At 49.4% G+C, this 11,410-nt stretch overlaps 1 protein-coding gene across 1 annotated transcript; it reads right to left on the bottom strand.

Annotated features, from left to right (window-relative positions):
* Positions 1-1,578: 1,578 nt before the first annotated feature.
* Positions 1,579-9,584, bottom strand: LOC148834122 (CCAAT/enhancer-binding protein epsilon-like). The gene is made up of 2 exons (XM_088916724.1): positions 9,071-9,584; positions 1,579-6,174 (listed from the first exon to the last, which is right to left on the bottom strand). The coding sequence occupies exons 1-2, from the start codon at positions 9,494-9,496 to the stop codon at positions 5,812-5,814; spliced, it is 789 nt and encodes a 262-aa protein (XP_088772850.1). The 5' UTR covers positions 9,497-9,584; the 3' UTR covers positions 1,579-5,811.
* Between the last annotated feature and the right edge of the window lie 1,826 nt (positions 9,585-11,410).

The following is an 11,410-nucleotide window of genomic DNA, read 5'->3' on the forward strand; positions in this document are numbered from 1 at the left end:
GTCCGATTTTCCAAGAGGGGGGTGAAGTACAGCTTTGTAGGCACCGGGTACATTAGTATAACGTTAGTAGAAATGTGGTCTAGTGTGTTGTTTCCTCTGGTGGGGCAGTCAACATGTTGGTGGTAGTTAGGCAGGACTTATTTTAGGTTTCCCTGATTAAAATCGCCTGCAACAATAGAAACACCATCAGAGTGTGTCCAATGAGAGTCAGTACAGACGCTACCAGAATCTGTGGATTATAACTCTCTTGAGTTAGACACCAGTCTGCACCTGTTGATGTGTGAGGAGTACAGTGCTGTTTTGTCTGTCCCCCTGTGTGTAGGTCTGTCAGTACAGTGCAAACCCACAGGAAGGCTCTTGCACTCCTCTGTGCTGATGCTATCTCATTCTCTCTGTCCCATGGTGTTGAAATCTTACCCGTCCCACAAACAGCTCTGCCACCAAAAAACTCCCCTGTCATCATGTCTGTTAGCAACCTGGGGCAGCCGAGACAAGTAACAGATTCCCTGTACAGCACAGTGACCCACAGATGCACTGACAAAGCACTGTGCTCCACTGACACACTGACCCAGCACAGTGACGCACTGACACACTGACCCAGCACAGTGACACATTGATGCACTGACACACTGATGGAGCACACTGATGCACTAATACATTGACCCAGCACAGTGACCCACTGACACACTGACCCAGCACAGTGACGCACTGACACACTGACCCAGAATGCTGACACACTGATGCGCTGACACACTGATGCACTGACACACTGACCCAGCATGGTGACACACTGATCCAGCACAGGACCCACTGACACACTGACTCAACACAGTGACACACTGACACACTGACTCAGAATGGTGACGCACTGACACACTGACCCAGCATGGTGACACACTGATGCACTAACACACTGACCCAGCACACTGATGCACTGATACAGTGACCCAGCACAGTTATACACCCATACACTGACACACTGACCCAGCACAGTGACACAATGATACACTGACCCACTGACACACTCATCCAGCACTGTGGCACACTGACCCACTGATACACTCATCCAGCACTGTGGCACACTGATGCACTGATTCAATACAGTGACCTACTGATGCACTGGCACTGACCCACTGATGCAGAATAGTAACACAGTGATACACTGACACTCATTAACACACTGATTCAATCACATCTGCGCTGAAACTCATTAACACACTGATTCACACACTTCTGCACTGACACTCATTAATACACTGATTCTCACACTTCTGTGCTGACATTCACTAATACACTGATTCACATACGTCTGCACTGACATTCACTAATACACTGATTCTCACACTTCTGTGCTGACACTCATTAATGCACTGATTCTCACACTTCTGTGCTGACATGACACTCATTAATGCACTGATTCACACACTTCAGCACTGACACTCACCAATACACTGATTCTCACACTTCTGTGCTGACACTCACTAATACACTGATTCTCACACTTCTGTGCTGACATTCACTAAGACACTGATTCTCACACATCAGCACTAACTCAAATACTTCTACACTAAAAAGAGTCTCTCTAAATTTTTAATACATAAATTTTAATAAAAACATTTAAAACAAACTTCATATGACTGCATGTGTGATACCAACGAAATATTAACAAGTCAACTTCACAAAATCAATTAAAATTTTTACCTCCCATTCCTCAAAGAATGAGCCTTATTTCATCAGGTTGCCATCATACATATCATACTGCAACTCACACCTCTCAGCACCTGAAGCTCAGCAGGTGTGAGTCTGGTCTGTACCTGGAGGGGAGAAACCTGGGAAAATCTGAGGTTGCTGCTGGATGAGATGTTAGTGGGGCCAGCAGGGGGCGCTCACCCTGCGATCTGTGGGGGTCCTAATGCCCCAGTATACTGATTGAACACTATACTGTAAAAAGGCGCCTTCCTCTGAATGAGACGTAAAACCGTGGTCCTGACTCATCCCAGGGTGTTACTCGAAGAGAGTAGGGGTGTTACCCCCAGCGTCCTGGCAAAAATTTCCCCCTGGCCTTTACCAATCACAGCCTCCTAATAACCCCCCTCTCTGAACTGGCTTCATCACTCTGCTCTCCTCCCCACTGAGTGTGTAGTGAGAGTACTGGCGCACCTTTCAGGTGGGGCTGCACATTGCTGATGGCGGAGAGCTGTTCCCATTACCATAAAACGTTTGAGTGGAGTGTCCAGAAAAACGTTATGTAGCTTCAAGGAATTATTATTATTATACTGTCAAAGTACAGTAGAACAGTCCCATTACAATAGGAGCTACAGTCCAGTACAGTAGAACAGTCCCATTACAGTAGGAGCTACAGTCCAGTACAGGAGAACAGTCCCGTTACAATAGGAGCTACAGTCCAGTACAGTAGAACAGTCCAGTTACAATAGGAGCTACAGTCCCAGTACAGAACAGTCCAGTTACAATAGTAGCTACAGTCCAGTACAGGAGAACAGTCCTGTTAGAATAGGAGCTACAGTCCAGTACAGTAGAACAGTTCTGTTACAATAGGAGCTACTGTCCAGTACAGGAGAACAGTCCTGTTACAATAGGAGCTACAGTCCAGTACAGTAGACCAGTCTGTTACAATAGGAGCTACAGTCCAGTACAGGAGAACAGTCCCATTACAATAGGAGCTACAGTCCAGTACAGTAGAACAGTCCTGTTACAATAGGAGCTACAGTCCAGTACAGGAGAACAGTCCCGTTACAATAGGAGCTACAGTCCAGTACAGTAGAACAGTCCTGTTACAATAGGAGCTACAATCCAGTACAGGAGAACAGTCCCGTTACAATAGGAGCTACAGTCCAGTACAGTAGAACAGTCCAGTTACAATAGGAGCTACAGTCCCAGTACAGGAGAACATTCCCGTTACAATAGGAGCTACAGTCCAGTACAGTAGAACAGTCCTGTTACAGTAGGAGCTACAGTCCACTACAGTAGAACAGTCCAGTTACAATAGGAGCTACAGTCCAGTACAGTAGACCAGTCCAGTTACAATAGGAGCTACAGTCCAGTACAGGAGAACAGTCCCATTACAATAGGAGCTACCGTCCAGTACAGGAGAACAGTCCCGTTACAATAGGAGCTACAGTCCAGTACAGGAGAACTGTCCTGTTACAATAGGAGCTACAGTCCAGTACAGGAGAACAGTCCCGTTACAATAGGAGCTACAGTCCAGTACAGGAGAACTGTCCTGTTACAATAGGAGCTACAGTCCAGTACAGGAGAACAGTCCCGTTACAATAGGAGCTACTGTCCAGTACAGTAGAACAGTCCAGTTACAATAGGAGCTACAGTCCCAGTACAGGAGAACATTCCCGTTACAATAGGAGCTACAGTCCAGTACAGTAGAACAGTCCTGTTACAATAGGAGCTACAGTCCAGTACAGTAGACCAGTCCAGTTACAATAGGAGCTACAGTCCAGTACAGGAGAACAGTCCCATTACAATAGGAGCTACCGTCCAGTACAGGAGAACAGTCCCGTTACAATAGGAGCTACAGTCCAGTACAGGAGAACTGTCCCGTTACAATAGGAGCTACAGTCCAGTACAGGAGAACAGTCCCGTTACAATAGGAGCTACAGTCCAGTACAGGAGAACTGTCCCGTTACAATAGGAGCTACAGTCCAGTACAGGAGAACAGTCCCGTTACAATAGGAGCTACTGTCCAGTACAGTAGAACAGTCCCGTTACAATAGGAGCTACAGTCCAGTACAGGAGAACAGTCTGTTACAATAGGAGCTACAGTCCAGTACAGGAGAACTGTCCTGTTACAATAGGAGCTACAGTCCAGTACAGGAGAACAGTCCCGTTACAATAGGAGCTACTGTCCAGTACAGTAGAACAGTCCCGTTACAATAGGAGCTACAGTCCAGTACAGGAGAACAGTCTGTTACAATAGGAGCTACAGTCCAGTACAGGAGAACTGTCCCGTTACAATAGGAGCTACAGTCCAGTACAGGAGAACAGTCCCGTTACAATAGGAGCTACAGTCCAGTACAGGAGAACAGTCCCGTTACAATAGGAGCTACTGTCCAGTACAGGAGAACTGTCCCGTTACAATAGGAGCTACAGTCCAGTACAGGAGAACAGTCCCGTTACAATAGGAGCTACTGTCCAGTACAGTAGAACAGTCCCGTTACAATAGGAGCTACAGTCCCAGTACAGTAGAACAGTCTGTTACAATAGGAGCTACAGTCCCAGTACAGGAGAACAGTCCTGTTACAATAGGAGCTACAGTCCAGTACAGTAGAACAGTCTGTTACAATAGGAGCTACAGTCCAGTACAGGAGAACAGTCTGTTACAATAGGAGCTACAGTCCAGTACAGGAGAACAGTCCCGTTACAATAGGAGCTACAGTCCAGTACAGGAGAACAGTCCTGTTACAATAGGAGCTACAGTCCAGTACAGTAGAACAGTCTGTTACAATAGGAGCTACAGTCCAGTACAGGAGAACAGTCTGTTACAATAGGAGCTACAGTCCAGTACAGGAGAACAGTCCCGTTACAATAGGAGCTACAGTCCATTACAGGAGAACAGTCCTGTTACAATAGGAGCTACAGTCCAGTACAGTAGAACAGTCTGTTACAATAGGAGCTACAGTCCAGTACAGGAGAACAGACCCATTACAATAGGAGCTACAGTCCCAATACAGGAGAACAGTCCCATTACAATAGGAGCTACAGTCCAGTACAGGAGAACAGTCTGTTACAATAGGAGCTACAGTCCAATACAGTAGAACAGTCCTGTTACAATAGGAGCTACAGTCCAGTACAGGAGAACAGTCTGTTACAATAGGAGCTACAGTCCAGTACAGTAGAACAGTCTGTTACAATAGGAGCTACAGTCCAGTACAGGAGAACAGACCCATTACAATAGGAGCTACAGTCCCAATACAGGAGAACAGTCCCATTACAATAGGAGCTACAGTCCAGTACAGGAGAACAGTCTGTTACAATAGGAGCTACAGTCCAATACAGTAGAACAGTCCTGTTACAATAGGAGCTACAGTCCAGTACAGGAGAACAGTCTGTTACAATAGGAGCTACAGTCCAGTACAGTAGAACAGTCTGTTACAATAGGAGCTACAGTCCAGTACAGGAGAACAGTCCCGTTACAATAGGAGCTACAGTCCAGTACAGGAGAACAGTCTGTTACAATAGGAGCTACAGTCCAGTACAGGAGAACAGTCCTGTTACAATAGGAGCTACAGTCCAGTACAGTAGAACAGTCTGTTACAATAGGAGCTACAGTCCAGTACAGGAGAACAGACCCATTACAATAGGAGCTACAGTCCCAATACAGGAGAACAGTCTGTTACAATAGGAGCTACAGTCCAGTACAGTAGAACAGTCTGTTACAATAGGAGCTACAGTCCAGTACAGGAGAACAGTCTGTTACAATAGGAGCTACAGTCCCAGTACAGGAGAACAGTCCTGTTACAATAGGAGCTACAGTCCAGTACAGGAGAACAGTCTGTTACAATAGGAGCTACAGTCCAGTACAGTAGAACAGTCCCGTTACAATAGGAGCTACAGTCCAGTACAGTAGAACAGTCTGTTACAATAGGAGCTACAGTCCAGTACAGTAGAACAGTCCCGTTACAATATGAGCTACAGTCCAGTACAGTAGAACAGTCCCGTTACAATAGGAGCTACAGTCCAGTACAGGAGAACAGTCTGTTACAATAGGAGCTACAGTCCAGTACAGGAGAACAGTCCTGTTACAATAGGAGCTACTGTCCAGTTTCAAAAGGAACTTCTCTAGCTGTGGTCTTCAGAGTCCAGCTTGTGCGCAGTTCTGTCCCCATGCTGCGGGGGGCGCTGCAGGAGCAGCTGCCTCAAAGTTTCCAGCTCGCGGGACAACCTCTCGATCAGGTCCTGCAGCCGCTGGTTGTCCACCTGCAACTCCAGCGCCCTCTGCTGGGTGAGCAGAATCCTGCGCTTGGCCTTGTCTCGGCTCTTCCTGACGGCTGCGTTGTTCCGCTCGCGGCGCAGGCGGTACTCAGGGCTGTCCTTCGCCACGCCCCTCCGCGACCGCAGGACAGAGGGGTGAGAAGGAGGAGCAGGTGGAGGAGGAGGGAGGAGGGAGGAATAAGGGCTGGAGAAGTCAACTCTGATGGAACTCTGAGAAGACAGAGAGATAATACAGAGAGAGAGGGGTTAATACAGACACACTGACTGACTGGACACTCCAGTACATTAACACTGCACTGAGAGAGAGGGGTTCATACAGACACACTGACTGACTGGACACTCCAGTACATTAACACTGCACTGAGAGAGAGGGGTTCATACAGACACACTGACTGGACACTCCAGTACATTACCACTGCACTGAGAGAGAGGGGTTCATACAGACACACTGACTGGACACTCCAGTACATTAACACTGCACTGAGAGAGAGGGGTTCATACAGACACACTGACTGGACACTCCAGTACATTAACACTGCACTGAGAGAGAGGGGTTCATACAGACACACTGACTGACTGGACACTCCAGTACATTAACACTGCACTGAGAGAGAGGGGTTCATACAGACACACTGACTGGACACTCCAGTACATTAACACTGCACTGAGAGAGAGGGGTGAATACAGACACACTGGCTGACTGGACACTCCAGTACATTAACACTGCACTGAGAGAGAGGGGTTAATACAGACACACTGACTGACTGGACACTCCAGTACATTAACACTGCACTGAGAGAGAGGGGTGAATATAGACACACTGGCTGACTGGACACTCCAGTACATTAACACTGCACTGAGAGAGAGGGGTTCATACAGACACACTGACTGACTGGACACTCCAGTACATTAACACAGCACTGAGAGAGAGGGGTTAATACAGACACACTGACTGACTGGACACTCCAGTACATTAACACTGCACTGAGAGAGAGGGGTTAATACAGACACACTGACTGGACACTCCAGTACATTAACACTGCACTGAGAGAGAAGGGTTCATACAGACACACTGACTGACTGGACACTCCAGTACATTAACACTGCACTGAGAGAGAGGGGTTAATACAGACACACTGACTGACTGGACACTCCAGTACATTAACACTGCACTGAGAGAGAGGGGTTAATACAGACACACTGACTGACTGGACACTCCAGTACATTAACACTGCACTGAGAGAGAGGGGTTAAGACAGACACACTGACTGGACACTCCAGTACATTAACACTGCACTGAGAGAGAGGGGTTAATACAGACACTGACTGGACACTCCAGTACATTAACACTGCACTGAGAGAGAGGGGTTAATACAGACACACTGACTGACTGGATACTCCAGTACATTAACACTGCACTGAGAGAGAGGGGTTCATACAGAAACACTGACTGGACACTCCAGTACATTAACACTGCACTGAGAGAGAGGGGTTAATACAGACACACTGACTGACTGGACACTCCAGTAAATTAACACTGCACTGAGAGAGAGGGGTTAAGACAGACACACTGACTGGACACTCCAGTACATTAACACTGCACTGAGAGAGAGGGGTTAATACAGACACTGACTGGACACTCCAGTACATTAACACTGCACTGAGAGAGAGGGGTTAATACAGACACACTGACTGACTGGATACTCCAGTACATTAACACTGCACTGAGAGAGAGGGGTTAATACAGACACACTGACTGACTGGACACTCCAGTACATTAACACTGCACTGAGAGAGAGGGGTTCATACAGACACACTGACTGACTGGACACTCCAGTACATTAACACTGCACTGAGAGAGAGGGGTTCATACAGACACACTGACTGGACACTCCAGTACATTAACACTGCACTGAGAGAGAGGGGTTCATACAGACACACTGACTGGACACTCCAGTACATTAACACTACACTGAGAGAGAGGGGTTCATGCAGACACACTGACTGGACACTCCAGTACATTAATACTGCACTGAGAGAGAGGGGTTCATACAGACACACTGACTGACTGGACACTCCAGTACATTAACACTGCACTGAGAGAGAGGGGTTCATACAGACACACTGACTGGACACTCCTGTACATTAACACTGCACTGAGAGAGAGGGGTTCATACAGACACACTGACTGACTGGACACTCCAGTACATTAACACTGCACTGAGAGAGAGGGGTTCATACAGACACACTGACTGGACACTCCAGTACATTAACACTGCACTGAGAGAGAGGAGTTAATACAGACACACTGACTGACTGGACACTCCAGTACATTAACACTGCACTGAGAGAGAGGGGTTAATACAGACACACTGACTGACTGGACACTCCAGTACATTAACACTTCACTGAGAGACAGGGGTTCATACAGACACACTGACTGGACACTCCAGTACATTAACACTGCACTGAGAGAGAGGGGTTCATACAGACACACTGACTGGACACTCCAGTACATTAACACTGCACTGAGAGAGAGGGGTTCATACAGACACACTGACTGACTGGACACTCCAGTACATTAACACTGCACTGAGAGAGAGGGGTTCATACAGACACACTGACTGGACACTCCAGTACATTAACACTGCACTGAGAGAGAGGGGTTCATACAGACACACTGACTGGACACTCCAGTACATTAACACTGCACTGAGAGAGAGGGGTTAATACAGACACACTGACTGACTGGACACTCCAGTACATTAACACTGCACTGAGAGAGAGGGGTCAATACAGACACACTGACTGGACACTCCAGTACATTAACACTGCACTGAGAGAGAGGGGTTAATACAGACACACTGACTGGACACTCCAGTACATTAACACTGCACTGAGAGAGAGGGGTTCATACAGACACACTGACTGGACACTCCAGTACATTAACACTGCACTGAGAGAGAGGGGTTCATACAGACACACTGACTGGACACTCCAGTACATTAACACTGCACTGAGAGAGAGGGGTTCATACAGACACACTGACTGACTGGACACTCCAGTACATTAACACTGCACTGAGGGTGTAGTGAGTTAGACTGACCTGCTGCAACACTTGTCTTAGCTGCCCAGCTCTGTCTTTAGTGTTGGGAGGGATAAAGGGTGGGGAGCCCAGTGAGTAGGGCAGGGAGGTGTACCCCAGAACCCTGCCCCCCATCACGGCCCCTTCAGATACCCTCTCCCTCTCCCACCCACAGTTCCCACTGGAGACAGCAGGGGCAGACAGAGTCACGCCGCTTGCTGAGACCTGGGTGCGAGGCATCCTGTCCATCCGGAAGGGCTGAGCGGCTGCGGCGGAGAAGGGGGGCTCGGCGAGGGTGCAGGGTTCGAGAGCCGGAGCCGTGTGGTCCCCGAAAGCGGAGGCGTCCTGCGCCAGGGACCGTGCCGGCGCCCTGGAGGCGCTGAAGGCGGGCAGAGGCCCCGAGGAGACAAACATGGTGGCAGGGGAGGAGCTCTGCCCACTGGACATGCGGAGTGAGTCCGAGCACGACGAGCACTCGGTCCGTGTCGTCCTAGTGAAATGGGTTGTGAAAAGTGATCCTTCTCCAGAGATTCCCAGTCCTGCAAAACATCAGAATCATCAGAATTCATATTTCAGTCAACGTTATTCCAAAATTAAAGTGCAGGGCAGCGGTGAGCTATACTGCAAGTCTGAGCACAGAGACTCTGCAGCAGCAGCAGTGCAGGACAGCGGTGAGCTATACTGCAAGTCTGAGCACAGAGACACTGCAGCAGCAGCAGTGCAGGACAGCGGTGAGCTATACTGCAAGTCTGAGCACAGAGACTCTGCAGGAGCAGTGCAGGACAGCGGTGAGCTATACTGCAAGTCTGAGCACAGAGACTCTGCAGCAGCAGCAGTGCAGGACAGCGGTGAGCTATACTGCAAGTCTGAGCACAGAGACTCTGCAGCAGCAGTGCAGGACAGCGGTGAGCTATACTGCAAGTCTGAGCACAGAGACACTGCAGCAGCAGTGCAGGACAGCGGTGAGCTATACTGCAAGTCTGAGCACAGAGACACTGCAGCAGCAGCAGTGCAGGACAGCGGTGAGCTATACTGCAAGTCTGAGCACAGAGACTCTGCAGCAGCAGCAGTGCAGGACAGCGGTGAGCTATACTGCAAGTCTGAGCACAGAGACTCTGCAGCAGCAGTGCAGGACAGCGGTGAGCTATACTGCAAGTCTGAGCACAGAGACACTGCAGCAGCAGTGCAGGACAGCGGTGAGCTATACTGCAAGTCTGAGCACAGAGACTCTGCAGCAGCAGCAGTGCAGGACAGCGGTGAGCTATACTGCAAGTCTGAGCACAGAGACTCTGCAGGAGCAGTGCAGGACAGCGGTGAGCTATACTGCAAGTCTGAGCACAGAGACTCTGCAGCAGCAGCGCAGGACAGCGGTGAGCTATACTGCAAGTCTGAGCACAGAGACACTGCAGCAGCAGCAGTGCAGGACAGCGGTGAGCTATACTGCAAGTCTGAGCTCAGAGACTCTGCAGCAGCAGTGCAGGACAGCGGTGAGCTATACTGCAAGTCTGAGCACAGAGACTCTGCAGGAGCAGTGCAGGACAGCGGTGAGCTATACTGCAAGTCTGAGCACAGAGACTCTGCAGCAGCAGCAGTGCAGGACAGCGGTGAGCTATACTGCAAGTCTGAGCACAGAGACTCTGCAGCAGCAGCAGTGCAGGACAGCGGTGAGCTATACTGCAAGTCTGAGCACAGAGACTCTGCAGCAGCAGCGCAGGACAGCGGTGAGCTATACTGCAAGTCTGAGCACAGAGACTCTGCAGCAGCAGCAGTGCAGGACAGCGGTGAGCTATACTGCAAGTCTGAGCACAGAGACTCTGCAGGAGCAGTGCAGGACAGCGGTGAGCTATACTGCAAGTCTGAGCACAGAGACTCTGCAGCAGCAGCAGTGCAGGACAGCGGTGAGCTATACTGCAAGTCTGAGCACAGAGACTCTGCAGCAGCAGCAGTGCAGGACAGCGGTGAGCTATACTGCAAGTCTGAGCACAGAGACTCTGCAGGAGCAGTGCAGGACAGCGGTGAGCTATACTGCAAGTCTGAGCACAGAGACTCTGCAGCAGCAGCAGTGCAGGACAGCGGTGAGCTATACTGCAAGTCTGAGCACAGAGACTCTGCAGCAGCAGTGCAGGACAGCGGTGAGCTATACTGCAAGTCTGAGCACAGAGACACTGCAGCAGCAGCAGTGCAGGACAGCGGTGAGCTATACTGCAAGTCTGAGCACAGAGACTCTGCAGCAGCAGTGCAGGACAGCGGTGAGCTATACTGCAAGTCTGAGCACAGAGACACTGCAGCAGCAGCAGTGCAGGACAGCGGTGAGCTATACTGCGAGTCTGAGCACAGAGACACTGCAGCAGCAGCAGCGCA

The sequence above is a fragment of the Atractosteus spatula genome, chromosome 5, assembly GCF_055471065.1.
Source record: "Atractosteus spatula isolate fAtrSpa1 chromosome 5, fAtrSpa1.hap1, whole genome shotgun sequence".
Classification (NCBI taxonomy): Eukaryota; Metazoa; Chordata; class Actinopteri; order Semionotiformes; family Lepisosteidae; genus Atractosteus; species Atractosteus spatula.